At 35.3% G+C, this 22,541-nt stretch overlaps 1 protein-coding gene across 2 annotated transcripts in view; it reads left to right on the top strand.

The window, feature by feature from the left end:
- Positions 1 to 22,541, top strand: part of APC7 (anaphase-promoting complex subunit 7) — a 238,375-nt gene that overhangs the window by 73,978 nt on the left and 141,856 nt on the right. For both annotated transcript variants that reach the window (XM_090406349.1, XM_090406348.1), the window contains 2 exons: positions 6,763 to 6,850; positions 13,966 to 14,061. In XM_090406349.1, the coding sequence (XP_090262475.1) occupies positions 6,763 to 6,850; positions 13,966 to 14,061 (184 nt within the window). The remainder of the gene's footprint in view (positions 1 to 6,762; positions 6,851 to 13,965; positions 14,062 to 22,541) is intronic.

The raw sequence follows: 22,541 nt of genomic DNA, 5'->3' as shown, positions 1-22,541 counted from the left end.
ATATCAAAAGTTCCTCGCAAATAAGTCAGCTTTTGCTCTTAGAGAATACAGAGACAAATGTAAGAAAGCAAAACACTGTGTAAAACTAGCTAAACAAAAGTCATGGGAGAACTTTGGCAAAGAACATAGAAAATAAATATCAAGAAAGTAGTAAGATATTCTGGAGGTTGTTAAAGAAGCTTAGAAATGGAGGAAAGAAAGGAGTTGAGATGATAAAGGTGACATGAAAACAGGAGAAAAAGATATCCTTGAAGTATGGAGTAATTACTTCGAAAAATTGCTAAATGAAACAAGCAGTGATGACAGCACAGTGGTAAAAAAACACTGACCAGGCATGCAGTCAGGAATACATATCCATACTTGAAGTAGAAAAAGCCATCAAAGGCTTGAAATGTGGAAAGGCAGCAGGAGTAGATGATATTCGACCAGAAATGCTGAAGTATGGTGGTATAAAAGTCTTTCAGTGGCTGCACTGCATAGTTGAGCTGACATTAACATCTCCAATTCTGATATCATGTTTAATACAACTTTCCTTCATAATGTGATCCACATAGATAATGAATAATAGAGGGAATAAGGTACATCCTTGCCTCACACCAGATTTAACATTAAACCATCTTCCTGTTCTTCAGTTCTAACTGCTGACTTGCAACTCAAATAAAGACTAAGTATTACTTGATATAATCCCTCATTGACACCATATAACTGTAGTGTATTGAATAGCTTCTCTCTTGGCACATCGTATGCCTTTTCCAGATCGACAAAACTTAAATACAGATCTTTGTTATATTCCCATGCTTTTTCACCTAATTGTCGTAAAGTGAAGATCTGATCCTGACAGCCTCTATTTGTCCTGAATCTCACATATTCTTCACCAAGCTTTTCTTCCACCATTCTTCTCAACTGTTTCTCAAGTATACTGGCATAAATCTTGCTCGGAACACTCAGTAGGGAAATATCTGTGTAATTCTCACATTCAGTTTTATTTCCCTTTTAATATATGGGTACTATTAGAGCTCTACAACAATCATCAGGAATTCGTCCCTCTGTCCAGGCCTTCTGAACTATGAAGTGCAGTACTGTAAGACTTTTATACCACCATACTTCAGCATTTCTAGTCGAATATCATCTACTCCTGCTGCCTTTCCACATTTCAAGTCTTTGATGGCTTTATCTATTTCAAGTATCGATATGTATTCCTGACTGTATGCCTGTTGAGTGTTTTTTTACCACTGTGCTATCACTGCTTGTTTCATTTAGCAATTTTTCGAAGTGATTACTTCATACGTCAAGGATATCTTTTTCTCCTGTTTTCATGTCACCTTTATCATCTGTAACTATTTTTACAGCACTCTTTCCTCAATTTCTAAGCTTCTTCAACAACCTCCAGAATATCTTACCACCTTCTTGATATTTATTTTCTATGTTCTTGCCAAAGTTCTCCCATGACTTTTGTTTAGCTAGTTTTACACAGTGTTTAGCTTTCTTGCATTTGTCTCTGTATTCTCTAAGAGCACAGGCTGACTTATTTGCCAGGAACTTTTGATATGCTTTCTTCTTTTCCTTCACTGTATCTTTAGCTTCCTGTGTCCACCATGGGGGGGGGTTCTGATTTTTCTATCATTGCAGACAACCTCACCACATGCTTCTCTGGCTGAATCAATCAGGGATTTCTTCAAGGTTTGCCACTGAATCTCCAAGGTTTGGTTCTTGTTCTCAAACTCTTCTTATTTTTTTCTTCAATAATCTTTGTGTATTTTAGTCTACAGTTCACATCTAAGAACTGCTCAACTTTTATTCGCTTTAAAACTTTCTTATATGTTATTCTTTTCAATATGAAATTCAATTTTATCCTGCTCAATACTAAATAGTGATCAATTTCAAATCCTCTGTACACTCTGGTGTACAGAGGATTTGGGAGAAAAATCACTATCAACAATAACGTAGTCAATGAGACGTTTCTTATTCCTTGCCTCTTCTCTCCATGTGAAATTGTGCACATTATTATGTTGGCACATCGAGTTAGTAATAACCTGTCCATGTCCTGATCAGAAAACAAACAGGTATTTGCTATTATTATTAGCTTTGCTCTTTTCTCCAAATTTTCCCAAAACATTTTTGTATGTCTGACAGTTACTTCCTACTCTGCTATTTAGATCCCCAACAAGGACTGACTTTTCCCTTTTCATTGTGTTAGTAGCTTTCTCTAGAGCCTCAAAAAATTCCCCCACTTCTATCTTAGCAGAGCTTCTGTCAGACCATAGCCACAAATAAGTCTCATTGTCCAGTTCCCCATTCTGATATTTGCTCACGTCACTCTACTTGAGAATGGCTGCCATTCAAGAAGATTGGCCTCGTATCTAGTGTTGAATATTATGGCTACCTCTTCTTTTCCTTGATTGTCATTGCCTGAATATAACATTTTGTATTTATTTTTCAAAAAGATCTCACCAGTTTTTGTCTTTTTTGTTTCACGTCATCCCTATTATGTCGATCTGGTACTTATCTAATTCCTCAGCTAGCTTCATTTCTTTGCCATTCAGGCTGCTTATGTTGATAGTACCGATTTTTAACTCTGGTGACGTTGAGTTGTGGTGTGCTTTCAGATTTGTTTCAGTAGCTGACTTTTTGCTGTTCACTCTGGTTCCCTGCCGAAAACAGTGAGGGTCTAGTTTAAATGGGCAATGCCCCAGCCGGCATGAAATTTTGGCATATTGTACCATCATTTTGTATATTGGTTTAAGGTAACAAGAATACAATTTGGTCGGCTAAATCCCGAATTGCCAGCCCATCGTCATTCGTTCAGTATTCAGGTAGATACCTAACAGGGTGCAACACGAGAAGGTGAGAATTGGACATTAGGTCAGAAGGCCTGGTCAGTTCTCCGCATTCCTTTAATGGCCATGTGGAGGTCTCCTCTCAGTTATACAGCTTTGACGCTTAAGCACCGCTATTTTATATATACAGGTAACCCTCGTATAATGCGGTACTTATACAATGCGGTTTCGATATAACGCAGTCTACAAATTTTAGTAACCCTTGTTCAACGCGGTTTCGATATAACGGTCTACAATTTCTAGTAACCCTTTGTTTATTTTTTTTTCTCATATTTTTTCACCACGGTACTTAAAAATCAAATTTCATCTTCATTAATTTTGTGTCTGCCCATATCGCGCAAGTAGTTATAAGTATCGAATTTATTTTATTGTATCCCTCAATAAGATACTGTACAGAGGTTTTTGCAGTATGTGTAATTCTCAACAAACAGTGCAATTAGAGACAGCTGGAATAAAAACAGCGCTAACTAATGAATCACATGTTCCTCTCTCACAGAATCTGTGCTGTATAGACTCAAGCAAAACCATATGTTGCAGTGAAACACAGTATCTAACTAAAAACCATTGTCCAATTTTTCAATTTTGAAATAAGTGTTTGTTTTATTGCATTTGAAATCCTCGATATCATTATGACATTTTTTTTTTTTTTATGTAAAAGTTTATTTTTATTGTAATGACCACTAAAACTGCAACGAAAGGGAAAAACCAACATTGAAGAGGAGATTCATTTCATTCTAAGAAAAAATTAATATCTTGGATCGGTTGAAAATTGAAGAAAAACCAGGAGTTGTTGCAAGGACTCTAAATTTAAATGAATCAACAATTCGAACAATCAAGCAAAATGAACATAAAGTCCGAGAAAGTGTTATTGCTGGGTTCAATGGTTAGTGCAAAGCTCGTTGCTCGTGTTCGTGATATTCTAATAGAAAAAATCTCTAATGATTTGGACAGAAGATTGCACTGAAAAGAAAATTCCTTTGGACACCTTATTAAGGAAAAAGCTCTAAATATTTATAAACATTTAAAAGAACTTGATCAAGATTCTTCAGAAGAAATCTCTCGGCATGGATTTTGTGCCAGTAAGGCTTTGGTTCAAAATTTTAAAAAGCGATTTTCTTTGTGTTATCTTAAAATCCAGTGAGAATCAGCATCAGCAGATGTTGAAGCTGCCAGGAAATACCCAGCAGAACTTTTAAAAATCATTGAAGAAGGTGGTTATAGTGCAGACCAGGTGTTCAGTGTGGATGAATCTGGGTTATATTGGGAAAAAATGTCAAAACACACCTATATTTCGAAAAATGAAAGATCAGCTCTTTGATTCAAAGTTTCCAAAGATAGAATTACTCGACTGTTTTGTAGTAATGCATCAGCTGATTACATGACAAAACCAATGTTTATTAACCAATCTGCAAATCCTTGTGCGATGAAAGGGCTCGACAAGTCCACCCTACCTGTTTATTGGCAAGCCAATAAAAAGGCATGGGTTACAGCTAGCATGTGTGAAAATTGGTTTTTCAAGTGTTTTGTACCTGACGTAGAAAGTTACACAAAGAAAAAGAATATGGACTTCAAAATTCTACTAATTTTAGATAACGCACTGGGCCACCCAACAAATTTAAGCCATCTGAATATTAAAATAACTTTTTTGCCTCCTAATACTACTTCACTTATTCAGCCACTTGACCAAGGAATAATATCAACATTTAAGACATATTATATTCGGCGAACATTCCAATTAATTTTGGATAAAATGGAATCGAATCCAAACGTGATACTGCCTCAAGCGTGGAAAGAGTTTTGAATATTGAATTGTGCGAAAATTATTTCTCTGTCCATTAAGGAATTACAACCTTCTACGCTGAATGCTTGCTGGAAAAAAATATGGCCTGAAGCTGTTCTGGAACAAAATTTCTTACCTCCAGTGGATGCCGAGCTATGTCGTATAATAAACGTAGCACACACTTTTGGTGGAGAGGGCTTTTGCGATATGGTTGAAAACGAAATTAGTGAATTAGTTGATGGAGAAACAGATTTAAATGAGGAGGAACTGGTACAATTAATAGATGGCGTCGAACTAAATGGCGAGGAAATTTCTGCCGAAGATTCTGATTGTGAATGAATCCATTAAAGAATTCAGTTTAAAGACATTAACAGAAGGATTGGACTTGGCAAGAAAGTTAGGAAGTTATTTTACGGATAGTGATCTCTCAATGGAGCGCTCGGGAAAATTCACGAGACAGTTGGATATTTGTTTAGCTCCATATTATGAACTTAATAAAAAAATTGCATCATAGTGGAAAGCAAAGTCTTATTACTGACTTCTTGATAACTAAACTAGCCGAAGTAGGCAATGAGAATTATACAAATGATGTCCAAGAGATTTCAAGTGGTGACGACCTCCGACCACTTAAAGAACATCTAAGAAATGTTATTTCTTAAGCTAGTGATGATGATTAAAACATGCTCTTTATTTTATTGTGTCTAAAACATTTATGCGTTATGTGCAATGAAATTTATGTAGAATTTGTAATTTTTATAATTTTATACTATGTATTTGTCTTACAGTTTGTTTTCTTAACTTACATGAATTACCTGAATTAAATAAAAATATTGTTATATAATTTAAAAAAAAAATTATTTGGGAATCTAACCCTACCTTTTCTATGTGATCTAAGTCTCGCATAATGCGATTTATTTATTGCTGCATTTCTATGGAACCTAACGTCTGCGTTATACGAGGATTACCTGTATTTAGTAAATATATATTTAATATATTAGATATATTAAATTTAATATATTTAATAAATATATTTTATACATTTTCTTTTAATTAGTTACTTACTTTTTGAACTCTTATAGTATCTTGGACTTAACTCACTATCCCTATTATTGCAGGAATCATATTATGTATACTGAAATTTGAATGTTTTATTCCATTCTATTCATTTTAACTTAATGTAACCTAACACAGAAGATTGCTTTAATATCCATTGTGAAAATTTTGCCTCTAATAATTGCTAGATTATCTTTCAGCATAATTGTGGGATTTCTTAGTAGCTATAAATGATAGCACAAATAAATGGATAGTTGTTTAATTCACAACATAAGACATTAATAAGAAAATATTGTATTTATTTATTTATTTTCTTAATGGTGTCTTATGTTATGGATAGTTGGTTTTTATGTTTATTATTAAAGCCAATACTTGCTAAAGAAACCATAAATAGTGTTTATTTTATTTGATAAGTCAGTTTAGAGACCTTCTACAATAGTAGAATCCTAAATAATGATTTTTAGATATGATAATTTATTTTTTTCATTCCTCCTTTGTACTCTCATTCAAATATAAAGTCACTATCTTTGAATTAATACAGACGAGTTTTATTAGTTTTTTTTGACTTTGTTTTCAAGTAAAGTTGTTGCAATGTTAATTGAACCAGAGCTAATTTTTATGTAGTTATTCATATAAATCTTCCTTACCAGTCTAGATCACTGCATTGGGGTTGAAGATGTGGTTAAATTCTTGATTATCTCTGTATTAATTCAAATTAACAAGCAAAAGAGATTAATGAAATATTATAATGCTTCCAAATTTCAGTTAGTTTTTAATCATATGAATCATATATGCCTTTAATTGGAATAGTATTTTCTTGCTTTCAGGGCAAACAGTATTTCCTCATTACCCCCCCCCCCCCTCCCCCAACCAGCAATGACGTATATTTATGTCAACTAAAACATGAATGTGAAGTGCCATTAAAATGGTAATATCATTTTATTTTTTTTCCAATATCAATGTAATATTGATATTCCATTGAAATAACAGATATAATGCATAAGATGGTTGATACATTTCATCCATATGAATTTTGGTGGTTAAGTTTTATAGTTTTAATAGATTTTTTTTTTTTTTTTAAATCATGAATAGGCTATCTACTTGGGTAAAAGCATATGCACATTTACATGCTCGAGAGCTTAGTCAATCTGTTACAGCCTTTAAACAGTTGGAATCAAAGGTATGTGATTATTTTCTTTATTGTTACTTGTATTGTTTAGAAAAATACATATACAGCTGATAGTTATTTATCTGGCAAGAAGCACATATATCATATTAGAAAGAAAAATATTTAATTACTAGTTTCTTCCATCCTGTGTGTGAAATAACACCATGCAAACCTCAATGCATTTACATTTGATTTGTTATTAAAATACAATTTTATTTAATGCTGACTATAAAAACAAACTTATAATATAGCCTACCAGTTTCGCCAGCAGACTGTCTGGCTTTTTCAAGGCATTTATGAAAAGACATAAAAACTAGTAAATACAATTTGAAAGGAACATAAAAAATGTTGTAAACCAACTAGTAGCTAAGGTTACACGTTCGCATGACAGAGAGGACTTGTTGTTCTTATTCGTTATCACGCATGCATGCATGTATGTTTGTTGTAAACGTGTAATGTGATTACTGGCTAGCTGTAGTTCAGCTTGATTAAGAGAGAGGATAAGGTTTTTCCACAAACTGTTTAGAATTACACCCTGATTTCTGTTGGGGTTTCCGCCAGTTATTGACGCTATTGCGGCTTCCTTGAATAAACGATGTCTGTAGTCGTCATCGAGATATGGCATGGAGCTGTTTTGCCACTCTATCGTGTGGTTAGACGTACAGAAATGATGTGCTAAGCCAGAAGAGATACTTTCTGTACGTCTAACTACACAATAGAGTAGCAAAACAGTTCCATGTCATATCTCGATGACGACTACAGACATCATTTATTCAAGGAAGCCGCAATAGTGTCAATAACTGGCGGAAACCTCGACAGAAATCAGGGTGTAATTCTAAACAGTTCGTGGAAAAACCTTATCCTCTCTCTTAATCAAGCTGAACTACAGCTAGCCAGTAATCACATTACATGTTTACAACAAACATGCGTGCGTGATAATGAATAAGAACAACAAGTCCTCTCTGTCACGCGAACGTGTAACCTTAGCTACTAGTTGGTTTACAACGTTTTTTATGTTCCTTTCAAATTGTATTTACTAGTTTTTATGTCTTTTCATAAACGCCTTGAAAAAGCCAAACAGTCTGCTGGCGAAACTGGTAGGCTATATTATAAGTTTGTTTTTATGGTCAGCATTAAATAAAATTGCATTTTAATTATAAACGACCAAATATGCTTAGTTTAAACAGTTTGATTTGTTCTTTTTGTCCTGCTTAATATCAGCTCTCCCTTATGTTAATGCATTTCTGGTGAACTTGCCCTAACAAAACATCAGAATATTCCCCTCTGTAATTGTATAGTGTTCATGCTATTCTATAGGAAAATCACTTTAGTAAACTTCCTGTCTAATAAGTAACAAGATTTGGAGTATATTCTCCTTAAAAGTAAGTTCTTCCTTCAACAATACACTTTGGACACTGTTTATGCAATTGTTGCAGACATTTATTGAAATCTGTTTTGGGGTTGTTCAAAACTGTCTTAATTTAATTTCATGTCCTCAACATCACAAAATCTTTTCTTTCAAACTTCTTTGAGGCACATGAGCAGAAAATCTGGTAAATATGGCATCTTTTATCCTTAGGATGTTCTGCAGATTGAAATGCTTGAGTGGGTACATTATCTTGATAAAGCATATACTTTCCATACTCCTATTTCTTCATCAATTTTTCTGAACTTCTTAATATGAACTAAAACTTTAATGTAAAACTTCTGGTTGATTATTTCTACATAGCATATCTATAGAGCACAACACTTCCGTGTTCAAGGAATATGTGGTTTTTTTGTCTTGAGGATGCTGTGCTATTTCATTGTGATACCTGTTTTAATTTCAAGATTTTTACCATTTCTCATCACTTGTTTTCCTCTGAAAAGTTTCCATCATTAGACACATGAACCAAATCACAAGCTGTCAATGAATGATTTTCTTGATGCTCCTGTGTTAGCAGATGAAGCATATACATAGCTGAAATGTGCCTAATGTTCAGATGTCCAGTTAAAATATTTTCACAGAGGCATTTCACTCTGAAATTGAATCATTTTGAAATAATATGTACATGTTGAAAGTTTATTTATCACTAGGTTTGACTATAATGAATTTAGTTTAATCCTTTATCCCAGTGAGAGCAAACAAAGTTTGCGCCTGAAAATATCTTCAGGACTAAATAAAGTGTTGCACTATCTTATCCCAGTAAGTAGTGTAACACCAAGGCAACTCGTGGCAAAGGTGGAGCAAGCTACCAACACTCCTAACCCAGTATCTCCCATAATGCAAAACACATTTCCTATGTGGATATGTATATTGTTATGCATTAAGGGATTGGCCATCTACCCAGACTAGTTTCGACCTTTATTGAGGTCTCTTCAGTGGGAGCCAGGCCCAGAGCTGGAGATACCAGGCAGAAGCAGTAGCAAGTCATCTTTGCCTATAGGAGTTGCCAAAAGGTTTATCACCTTTTTTTTAAAATTACTCTGGATTTAGAGAAAGATGTTGAAAGTTTATTTATCACTAGGTTTGACTATAATGAATTTAGTTTAATCCTTTATCCCAGTGAGAGCAAACAAAGTTTGCGCCTGAAAATATCTTCAGGACTAAATAAAGTGTTGCACTATCTTATCCCAGTAAGTAGTGTAACACCAAGGCAACTCGTGGCAAAGGTGGAGCAAGCTACCAACACTCCTAACCCAGTATCTCCCATAATGCAAAACACATTTCCTATGTGGATATGTATATTGTTATGCATTAAGGGATTGGCCATCTACCCAGACTAGTTTTGACCTTTATTGAGGTCTCTTCAGTGGGCGCCAGGCCCAGAGCTGGAGATACCAGGCAGAAGCGTAATTTTAAAAAAAAGGTGATAAACCTTTTGGCAACTCCTATAGGCAAAGATGACTTGCTACTGCTTCTGCCTGGTATCTCCAGCTCTGGGCCTGGCTCCCACTGAAGAGACCTCAATAAAGGTCGAAACTAGTCTGGGTAGATGGCCAATCCCTTAATGCATAACAATATACATATCCACATAGGAAATGTGTTTTGCATTATGGGAGATACTGGGTTAGGAGTGTTGGTAGCTTGCTCCACCTTTGCCACGAGTTGCCTTGGTGTTACACTACTTACTGGGATAAGATAGTGCAACACTTTATTTAGTCCTGAAGATATTTTCAGGCGCAAACTTTGTTTGCTCTCACTGGGATAAAGGATTAAACTAAATTCATTATAATATGTACATGTCTTCTGCAGTTTTGCTAGTCTGGTTGGCTGAGGATAGAACTTTGTGGTTCAATCAATAGTTCTTGGGTTTGCATAGTACAACAGGCATGGATATTTGTAAATGTCTTTAGGTAATGGTAAGTTTCATCACCTGATGCAAAATCACCAGTCTGCTTATTTGGAAGCCTGAGGTGACTTGAAAAAGTTTCATGTATGATCTATAGCAGGGTTTCCAGATTATCTTACCCTTAACTACTCCCTATATAAAATTTGAACAGTTGACATTGATGTAGCATGCAGATACATTTGATTGAGCTTCTTCCCTTGTTAAATATGGAATCACTCAGACTTGGGAACATTCTACAGTGTCTCTCTCTCTATGCTGTATTATGTAAATCATGTTAGTTTCACTTGATTAGTTAGTCAGTTTCACTCTTTATTAGTTTAAATTACTAAATAGCTAGAGAAACATGGTTAAATGGTTAGTGAAGTGTTGACACTAAATTTTGTCAAAGTGATCATTTTTTACTCGCATAAAAAGCAACAATACATCCTGAAGTCTAGCTACATGCATGTTAACCCTGCTCTCAATTTTAGATTACTGCAAATATTCAGCCTTTATTCATTATCAATGCATTTATGAAGCAAAACTATATTCTTATAAAATTCTGCCATATGGATAGAGCTAATACTGGAATACAGAGATTTCCTTGGTTTAGAAGCATGACCTACCTTTGAAGTAAGCCAGAAGATGAGATGCTTGTATAACTGAATGCCTAGAATCCAGTTCAATAAAATCTAAAGCTTTATTCATATTTTGTGTTTCTGATGATATACATACTAGCAATGTACTATCAATGTTGCTAATTTGTAAAGATCTTTTGGCTGATGGCAAATTTGAATATTTTATGAAGTTTTTTTACTTTGATAGAAGGCAAAGAATTTTGTTAAACAGAAATAGTAATGACTTGCATGGCCTCTCTCTCTTCATACTATGTTTGGATAACAAGTGGCATCGATGAACATGTATATGTCATTTAACCATCCTTTAAAATACCATATGCACTGACTGCAGCATAAGTGGAACCCAGCTCTGGTCCTAATCTCTCACTTTACATCCGAAGTACAGCTTGATCAGAGGAGGGAATGCCTGCAGATTTTAATGTCCCTTTGTGGTAAAAGAAAAAATAAATGTGGAAGAATAGTTTTATTGAATGCAGATGATACTCAAGTGTCAGAAGCTAATAAGGTTGTTCAATTAATGAGTGCTCACTTTAAGATATATCAAGTGTATGCAACATGATGCACAATTCTACTACTGCTACTACTACTACATTGAATTAACAGTTAGAGGTGCATGAGAATGAAGTTGAAGAGCTCTTGCCTAACCTGGATAAGAGGCAATAAGGACAGATGGAATATCAGCACATGTATTAAAGGCATGTTCAGCTGAATTGGCTAGGCCTGTGGCACGTTTCTGTCACAGGCCTAGCCAATTGAGTCTCAGCTCAGGAAAGATACCACAGGAATGGAAGGAATGCATGATTGTTTCCATTGTGGAAGGGTGATGCAATAACCGATGTGTCAAACTACTGACCTGTCAGTATCTCTGGTGTTGTGGTGAAGATTTGAGAGAAGTTGGTAAGAACTTATATTCAAAAATGGGCAGACAGATAAGCTATCTGCAAGAAGCAGCAAGGGTTTACTAAAAGAAGGTCATGTTTTAGCAGTTTGCTCATTCTATAACAGTGTTACAGCCGAGCTGGATAAAGGGAATGGATACACTGTGATACTGTTGAATTTTTCCAACATTTATACCACATGAAAGGTTATGTAAACCAGAGAATATGGATTTGGAATATCAACTGTTGACTCAGATAAGTGGATGGTTAACAGACATATCAAAAAGTGGTATTATGGTGGGTGTGAATCTGCCAGATTTAAGTTGACCAGTGGTGTACCCCAGGGTTCAGTCTTTGGGCCATTGTTGTTAATCTATACATTAATGACATTAAGAAGGATCTAACAGGAGATGTGCAATTGTTTGCTGATGATACGAAGGTAGGCAGGGCAATCAGGAATGCTACTGATATCCAGCACTTACAGAATGATTTCAATAGGCTTTAAATTTGGGCAAATGAAAATGGATATTAGTTTAATGTTAATAAGTGTAAAGTTATGTATTTGGTGTGAGGAAATTTTTAACCGCGTATTATTTTAGTGGGGTTATGCTGCAAGAAACTGATGAGGCTTGAGATCTTGGTGTAATAGTAGATAGGAATTTGAAATTCAGAGGTTACATAGTAAAAATTGCAAATACAACCTAGAGGATAATTGCAATATTGAAGTGAACCTTAAAACGTAAGGATAAGGAAGTCGTTTTGCTTCTTTACGAGACCTTGATAAGACCGCACCTGGACTACTGCTCACACATTTGGTCTTCTAGGTTCAAAGAAGATAAAGAAGCCATGGAAAGAGTGCAAAGAAGAGTTAAAAAGATTATATTGAGATTGTGGAATTTAGATTTTGAGGACAGATTTCAATGGACCATAGACTCTGGTTAACAGGAGAAAGAGGTGTGATATGATAGAGATCTACAAAATTCTGAATGAATGTTATAGATATCATATGATGAAATTTTATGTTATGTGGAAGGTGGGCAGAGAATACAGGAGCATCCATGGTCAAGACAGGGATAAGAGCTAGAATTTTTCTCACACAGATCAGTGGGTGAGTGGAATAGTTTGCCTGTTGAAGAAGTTAGTGCATGAGTTCAAGAGTAGGTATGACAGCTGGTTTGAGTGATATGTAGCCTCCCTCAATGAGTCCTCTACTCATTGACTTATCAACCATCTGAAGTTGCATCATGCAAATTTAAATTATGATTAAAATCACACAATTTGTCTTTTGTGCAACAACAAATAAACAACTACACTAAAATGTACTCCATTGATTACTTAAAATGCAGTGTAGGTTCAGAGAAAGCAAATGCTAAATCACATGGATACAAAACCAAACTTGCTTTCTAGAAATAACCATACACTTTTCTTGTGCTTTATGATAGTATAATTGTGGCATGTGAATGATGAATGAAGACACTCATTTTGACAATGAGGGGGGTATATAAGGTATATAGATCACATGTTATAATGTAATCCTTGCACATCCTACACCCTGAGTGTTCACCTTAAACTAACTTAGTCTTACTCACCATTGCTGACTTTCACTGATTAAAATAGTTTTCTTAAGTAAGCTGTGGCTGATTGAACAATATGGATGCTATTTTTATATTTTTTTCCTGATTTTCACCTGTTTTTTCTTGAAGCATATTTCACTATTGTATACTTTTATTAGTCTTAATGAACTGAACGATGCATATTGTAATATGCATCGAATTGTCAAATTCGAACTCTGTTCAAATGGCCAAACACTGGCTGTTCATATTTGTATTTTAAGAAGCAATTTGATCTTCCTCCCTGCATCATTCCTTACTTTTTTTATTTCACTTAAGCTCAACTTCAACTAAATAACAACCTATAAAATTTGCTAACAGTTTCTTGGGCATGTTGTATCATTTTTAAAGTTTAAAAAAGAGGATCTAGTTTTTTTTTTTTTTTTTTAATCTGCCAAACTTGAAATATTGAATCCAGTATTTCAAGTCTGACAGATTGTGTCATGTTTGTTATCTTTGTCAAGTAAGTGACACAGGAATTGGAGGTTAAAAATGGGTGAATTTTCACCCTAATAACGCTTGTAATAAGAATTGAGTGACTTGAGCCAAGTGCTTAATAAAACTAATAGCATAGTGCCAGTGTAAAAGAAAATTATTTTTTGAAGACTTGTTAGTCTTAATTTTTAGTTGTTTTTTTTTTAATTAGAATGTGAGATATTTGGTAAATTTGGCAAATCATTACTTTTGTAGACTTTGTTACGTGACAATGTCGATGTTCTTGTTTCTCTTGGAGAAGCATACTATTATAATGGAGATTATCAAAATGCTTTAGCCATATTAGAAAGAGTAAGTAATATTTATAATTTAATTCCTATAATAATTTATATAACATTAGAGTTCCATGAATTTTTGTTCATGCAAATTATTTTAGAAATTTATAAATCAACCAAATACAGTTAACTCTCATTGTTACAAATACCTCAATAACAAAATCATTCACTATTAACTGACTGTTGAAGACTCCCATAAGCAATGCTGTGTTCAAAGAAATTGATTATAACACACTCTCCACTTAACACTATTCCTGTGACTTTGTTATTGTGAGAGTTGACTTATAGATATCCCGTATCCTTTATACGAAGGGTTCAGATGAAAAGTAGAGCAAATCTAACAGCATGAGAATTTAAATTATGCATATGTTAGTGTAGAAGAAGGGTGATAATTTTCACTGCAGGAATGGCCAAGTCTTTACTTTCACACCAGTAAATGGCTGTAGTCCACATTCATTGCAACTGGAATTAACAATTGAATGTATGCTTCAAATTCATTTTTCTCAAAATATCTTTTGGATTTGTCCATTTTTTTCTCTGAACCTTTCATATATTTGTTCTAATGACTTGCTACAGCCAGTTATCATGGCTTCAGAAACCTAATTTTGATATTGGTAGGAATGCTAATCATGTTTCTAAAAATCTGTTATATCTACCTCTCTCTTCTCTCTCTAGGCAAGTATTCACTAGTCGGTTTGTCTGTTTTAAATGATTTAATGTATCTCTTAAAGATCCACCTGACCTGCCTTCAGTTCAACAATTCTTGATAATAACAGAACTCACCTTATATGGAATTTACACTAGTCTTTTTAACTGAAAGTCATTGTTGATACTGACTGCACTGTATAAAAATATAAAATATTTATATAGTAGGACCTTGTAGTTGCAGCTTTGCATTGTGCTGATTTGCTTATTTGATGGTCAAGTTTATGAAACCAAGGAGTACATAAGCCATTCTTTCTCTTGCATATAGCCTCCTCACTCTGAGCTTTAAAAATTCTTGACTTGACTAGAACTAGTTCCTGGATGTCAAATTTTTTATTGACATCCAGCTATCAGTTCCAGTTCACAACAGGAAATTGTTTTTGATAATTTAGGATTTCGGAACCATAAAATTTTATGTATTTTCTTTGTAAGTCAACATCGTTTATGTGCTAATTAAGTTAATCTGACCTATTATATTGTTACTTGCTAAATTTTGCAGATATCTCATACATCATCTTTCTCCCCTTTTTTCAACAATACATTTGTTTATGACAGAAGGTTTTTCTAAAGAAGAAATAGTGAAATTTTTTGAGTCATTAGAACAGGCAGCTGACATGAAGAAAATGGAAAAAGTGGTCCTTATTGAAGATCTGAACAGCAGCGTAGGAAATGCATCCCAACAAGCATATAGAAACATTTTAGGAAAATTTGGAGTAAAGGGCAAAACTAATAATAATATAACTATTTAGTGGACTCCTACCCAGGACATGGACTAGTCATTACTAATACCATGTTTTAGCATAAAGATTTGCACAAGTTCACAGGGAGAGAAGAAATAAGAAAAGCCTCATTGACTATGTCATTGTTGGTAGTGATATCAACAGGCTGCTTAAGGATGCAAGAATGTACAGAGGATTTGAAATTGGAGGTGATAATACTAAGCAGGGTAAAAATGGATATCACATTGAAAAGAACAGTATGTAAAAAAGTTTTAAAAAGAATTAAAGTTGAGCAGCTTCTACAAGTAAATTGTAGACTTAACTATACAAGCATTCTTGAAGAAAAAATTTAAAAAATTAAAAACAAGAACTTTGGAGTCTCAGTAGCAAACTCTGAAGAAGACATTGATTGGTTCAGTTAGAGAGTTATGTGGTGAAGTTGTCTGCAAGAATAGAAAAATAAGAATACCATGGTGGACATAAGAAGTTAAAAGCAGTCCTGGAAAAGAAGAAAGCAAACCAAAAGTTTCTAGCATATAATTTGGTAGATGTCCTAAAAGAATACACAGAAAAATGTAAGAGAGCTAAGCTAAGCTATGTGTGAAACTAGTTAAACAAAGGGCATGGTAAGAGGAAGGTGACAAAATATTTTGGAGGTTATTGAAAAAAACTTAGAAATGGAGGAAAGAGTACTCGAAAAGGAATCAAAGATGATAAAGGTGACATGAAAACTGAAGATAAAGATATCATAGATGTCTGTAGTAGTTACTTTGAAAGACTGTTAAACAAACCAAGCAGTTACAGAACTGTACTAGAAAATTTTCAAGAGGAATGCAAACAGGAGTACATATCAATACTTGAGTAGAAAATGCCACCAAAAACTTGAAATCTGGAAAGACTAGTGGAGTAGATGATATTTAACCAGAAATGCTTAAGTATGGATGTATAAAAGTTTCGCAGTGGCTATACTGCATAATTCAGAGGGCCTGGTCAGAAGGTCAAATTCCTGATGATTTGAGCAGTATCCATCAGTAAAAAAAGGGAATAAAACTGAATGTAAGAATTATAGATGAATTTCTTTACCAAGTGTTCCAGGTAGATTAAGATTTATGCAAGCATACTTGAAAACAGGATTAGAAAGATCATAGAAGATAAAATTGGAAAAGAACAAGCTGGGATCAGACCAAATATTGGTTGCCAAAGATTTTCACTTTAAGACAAATAATTGAGAAATCATGGGAATATGACAGGTATCTGCGCTTAAGTTTTGTAGATCTGGAAAAGGCATACAATAAGGTGTCCAGAGAAAAGCTTTTCAAAATACTTCAATTATATGGGGGAATGGAATTATACAGAGCATTAAATAGTCTATATTTAAGTTCTCAGTCAGCAGTTAGAATTAAAGGAAGTACAAGAAGATGGTTTAATATAAAATCAGGGTAAGACAAGAATGCACATTATCTCCACTGTTATTTATCATCTATATGGATCACATTATGAAAGAAATTGGCATTAGGCTTGATATTAGAATTGGAGATGTCAAACTTAGCTCTCTACTTTATGCAGATTATGTTGTACTCCTAAACACATCTAATGCAAGTCTCCAGGATTCTCTGACTAAATTGAATAACAGCCGTAACAAATATATGGCATGAAAATCAGCAATAAAAACTATGAAAATAGACAGAAGCATAGAAATCTTTAGCTGCATTCTGAATGGTGATCCTACAGAACAAGTAAAATATATCAGCTATTTAGCACAGCTTTTATTGAAGATGGCAGGCTGAAATCTGGAAATATACAACAGAATAAACAAAGCTGGTATGGTGGGTAGCCAGCTGAATAAATTTCTATAGAATAAGAGAGAAATTATGCAGAACACCAAACTAGCAGTATACAAGTTTATTTTTTCACTTGGTTAGAGTATAATAAAATTAGTTTAATCCTTTATCCAAGTGTGAGCAAACAAAGTTTGCGCCTGAAGTATCTTCAGGACTAGGGTAAAGTGATACAACACCAGGGCAACTCGTTGCAAAGGTGGAGAAAGCTACCAACAATCCTAACTCAGTATCTCCTATAATGCAAAACACATCTCCTTGCGGATATGTCTAATGTTATGCATTAAAGGAAGGGCCACTACCCAGACTAGTTTCGACCTTTATTGAGGTCTCTTCAGTGGGAGCCAGGCCCTAGTGGAAATACCAGGCAGAAGCATTAGCAGGTCATCTCTACCTATAGGAGTTGCCAAATGGTGTGCCACCCTTTTTTAATAAATTACTCTGGATTTAGAGAAAGATGTTGAAAGTTTATTTTTTCACTTGGTTAGAGTATAATAAAATTAGTTTAATCCTTTATCCAAGTGTGAGCAAACAAAGTTTGCGCCTGAAGTATCTTCAGGACTAGGGTAAAGTGATACAACACCAGGGCAACTCGTTGCAAAGGTGGAGAAAGCTACCAACACTCCTAACTCAGTATCTCCTATAATGCAAAACACATCTCCTTGCGGATATGTCTAATGTTATGCATTAAAGGAAGGGCCACTACCCAGACTAGTTTCGACCTTTATTGAGGTCTCTTCAGTGGGAGCCAGGCCCTAGTGGAAATACCAGGCAGAAGCATTAGCAGGTCATCTCTACCTATATTGGCAACTCTACCTATATTGACAACCATTTGGCAACTCCTATAGGTAGAGATGACCTGCTAATGCTTCTGCCTGGTATTTCCACTAGGGCCTGGCTCCCACTGAAGAGACCTCAATAAAGGTCGAAACTAGTCTGGGTAGTGGCCCTTCCTTTAATGCATAACATTAGACATATCCGCAAGGAGATGTGTTTTGCATTATAGGAGATACTGAGTTAGGAGTGTTGGTAGCTTTCTCCACCTTTGCAACGAGTTGCCCTGGTGTTGTATCACTTTACCCTAGTCCTGAAGATACTTCAGGCGCAAACTTTGTTTGCTCATCCTTGGATAAAGGATTAAACTAATTTTATTATACTCTAACCAAGTGAAAAAATAAACTTTCAACATCTTTCTCTAAATCCAGAGTAATTTATTAAAAAAGGGTGGCACACCATTTGGCAACTCCTATAGGTAGAGATGACCTGCTAATGCTTCTGCCTGGTATTTCCACTAGGGCCTGGCTCCCACTGAAGAGACCTCAATAAAGGTCGAAACTAGTCTGGGTAGTGGCCCTTCCTTTAATGCATAACATTAGACATATCCGCAAGGAGATGTGTTTTGCATTATAGGAGATACTGAGTTAGGAGTGTTGGTAGCTTTCTCCACCTTTGCAACGAGTTGCCCTGGTGTTGTATCACTTTACCCTAGTCCTGAAGATAGTCCTGAAGATACTTCAGGCGCAAACTTTGTTTGCTCACACTTGGATAAAGGATTAAACTAATTTTATTATAGCAGTATACAAGACAGTGTTCAGACCAGTTTTAAGTTATGGATCTGAGAGTTTGGTTAGAAATAAAGCATTTGATTCTAGACTAGACCACAGATAAGAGAGTTCTGGGAAAAATTAGGGGACTGAAATGATGGCGTCAATGGCAGAATCATATTTAAAATGAAGATATTAGGAAGAAACTCGATGTTAGCATTCAAGAATGAGCCAGTAGAGCTAATCTAAGGTGGAATAGCCACTTAAATAGAATGAGTGAGGAAAGGTTAGCAAAACAGGCATTTGATGCCAAGATGGCAGGAAAGAGATCCAGAGTAAGGCCAAGGTCTAGATCAGCGATTTTCAACTGTGTGCCACGAGAGGTCTTCAGGTGTGCCGTGAGATTTATGAAAACAAATTAATTGAAAGAAATAATGTCATAATTTGCGCATTTATTTATTAGTGTCTGGTCTTCCATCTTCTTGTGTGTGTAAATCAATCAAAATTATGCCTATTTTTTGCCATATCATCAAAAAAATTAAAAGAATATATTTTTTTTTTAGTGGGGGTGCTTAAGGGTCAAAGCTGTATAACTGAGAGGAGACCTCCACATAGCCTTTAAAGGAATGCGGAGAACCGACCAGGGCTTCTGACCTAATGTCCAATCCTCACCTTCTCGTGGTGCACCCTGTTGGGTATCTACTTGGATACTAAACAAACGAGGATGGGCTGGCAATTTGGGATTTAGCCGACCAAATTGTATTCTTATTGGTTAAACCAAAATAAAAAATGATGGTACAACATGACAAAATTTCATGCCGGCTGGGGCGTCGCCCGGTTAAACAAGGCCCCCGTTGTATTCGCCAGGGAACCAGGGCGAACAGCGAAAAGTCAGCTACTGGAACAAATCTGAAAACAAACCCCAACTCAATATCACCAGAGTTAAAGATCGGTGCTATCAACGTAAGAAGCCTGAATGGCAAAGAAATGGAGCTAGCTGAGGAATTAGATAAGTACCAGATCGACATAATAGGGGTGACTGAAACAAAAAAGACCAAAACTGGTGAGATCTTTCTGACCAATAAATACAAAATGTTATATTCAGACAATGACAATCAAGGAAAAGAAGGAGTAGCCATAGTATTCAACACAAAATATGAGGCTAATCTTCTTGAATGGCAGTCAGTCTCAAGTAGAGTAATGTGGGCAAATATGAGAATGGGGAACTGGACAATGAGACTTATTTGTGCCTATGGTCCCACAGAAGGTTCTACTAAGGTAGAAGTGGAGGAATTTTTTGAGGCTTTAGAAAAAGCAACTGACACAATGAAAAAGGAAAAGTTGGTCCTTGTTGGAGATCTAAATAGCAGAGTAGGAAATGACTGTGAGACATACAAAAATATTTTGGGAAAATTTGGAGAAAAGAGCAAAGCTAATAATAATGGCAAATATCTGTTGGATTTCTGCTCAGGACATGGACTGGTTATTACTAACACCATGTTCCAACATAAAAATGTGCACAAATTCACATGGAGAGAAGAGGCTAGGAATAAGAAAAGTCTCATTGACTATGTTATTGTTGATAGTGATGTTTTCTCCCTGGTGCAGGACACCAGAGTGTACAGAGGATTTGAAATTGGAAGTGATCACTATTTAGTCTTGAGCAGGATAAAATTGAATTTCATATTGAAAAGAATAACATGTAAGAAAGTTTTAAAGCGAATAAAAGTTGAGCAGCTCTCAGATGTGAACTGTAGACTAAAATACAGAAATATAATTGAAAAGAAAATGAAAGAGTTTGAGAACAGGAATCAAACCTTGGAGATTCAGTGGCAAACTCTGAAGGAAACATTGATTGATTCTGCCAGAGAGGCATGCGGTGAGGTTGTGTGCAAAGATAAAAAAATCAGAACTCCCTGGTGGACACAGGAAGTTAAAGAGGCAGTGAAGGAAAAGAAGAAAGCATATCAAAAGTTCCTGGCAAATAAGTCAGCTTTTACTCTTACAGAATACAGAGACAAATGTAAGAAAGCTAAACAGTGTGTAAAACTAGCTAAACAAAAGTCATGGGAAGACTTTGGCAAGAATATAGAAAATAAATATCAAGAAGGTGGCAAAATATTCTGGAGGTTGTTGAAGAAGCTTAGGAATGGAGGAAAGAGTGCTGTAAAAGGAATTAGAGATGATAAAGGTGAAATGAAAACAGGAGAAAAAGATATCCTTGAAGTATGGAGTAATTACTTTGAAAAACTGCTAAATGAAACAAGCAGTGATGACAGCACAGTGATAAAAAACACTGACCAGGCATGCAGTCAGGAATACATATCCATACTTGAAGTAGAAAAAGCCATCAAAGGCTTGAAATGTGGAAAGGCAGCAGGAGTAGATGATATTCGACCAGAAATGCTGAAGTATGGTGGTATAAGAGTCTTACAGTGGCTGCACTGCATAGTTCAGAAAGCCTGGACAGAGGGACGAATTCCCGATGATTGGAGTAGAGCTCTCATAGTACCCATATATAAAAAGGGAAATAAAACTGAATGTGAGAATTACAGAGGTATTTCCCTACTGAGTGTTCCTGGCAAGATCTATGCAAGTATACTTGAGAAACGGTTGAGAAGAATTGTGGAAGAAAAGCTTGGTGAAGAACAAGCTGGATTCAGGCCAAATAGAGGCTGTCAGGATCAGATCTTCACTTTACGACAAATAGTCGAGAAAGCATGGGAATATAACAAAGATCTGTATTTAAGTTTTGTCGATTTGGAAAAGGCATATGACAAAGTGCCAAGAGAGAAGCTATTCAATACGCTGCAGTTATATGGTGTCAATGGGGCATTATATCAAGCAATACTTAGTCTTTATTTGAGTTGTGAGTCAGCAGTTAGAATTGAAGGAAGTACAGGAAGATGATTTAATGTTAAATCTGGTGTGAGACAAGGATGTACATTGTCCCCTCTGTTATTCATTATCTATATGGATCACATTATGAAGGAATGTGGTATTAAACCTGATATCAAAATTGGAGATGTTAATGTCAGCTCTTTGCTTTATGCGGATGATGTTATACTTCTAAATAAATCCGCTACAAGTCTGCAAGATTCTCTGACTAAATTGAATAGCTGTTGTAATAGATATGGTATGAAGGTCAGCAATAAAAAGACAAAGACAATGAAAATAGGCAGAATCATTGAAAATGTCAACTGTGTTGTGAATGGAGAACCTGTGGAACAAGTAAAACAGTTCAGCTACTTAGGCACAATTTTTACTGAAGATGGTAAACTAAATATAGAAATAGACAACAGAATCAGCAAAGCTGGTATCGTGGGAAGTCAATTGAATAAATTCATATGGAATAAGAAAGAAATTAGTCGGAACACTAAATTAGCTGTATACAAGACTGTGTTCAAACCAATTTTAACTTATGGATCTGAGAGCTGGGTCAGAAGTAAAACACTTGACCGAAGACTAGAGACTGCAGATATGAGAGTCCTGAGAAAGATTAGAGGCGTGAACAGATGGCATCAATGGCAATATCATATTAAAAATGAGGATATTAGGAAAGAACTTGACATTGTCAGCATCCAGGAATGCATTAGCAGAGCTAATCTCAGATGGTATGGTCACTTAAATAGAATGGGAGAGGAAAGATTAGCAAAACAAGTGTTCTCTGCCAGGTTGGCAGGAAAACGA

This window comes from Typopeltis vanoorti, chromosome 16 (genome assembly GCF_054136105.1).
Source record: "Typopeltis vanoorti isolate ZY-2024b chromosome 16, IOZ_Tvanoo_1.0, whole genome shotgun sequence".
NCBI classification, from domain to species: domain Eukaryota; kingdom Metazoa; phylum Arthropoda; class Arachnida; order Uropygi; family Thelyphonidae; genus Typopeltis; species Typopeltis vanoorti.
This window is presented reverse-complemented; position numbering and strand designations above follow the sequence as displayed.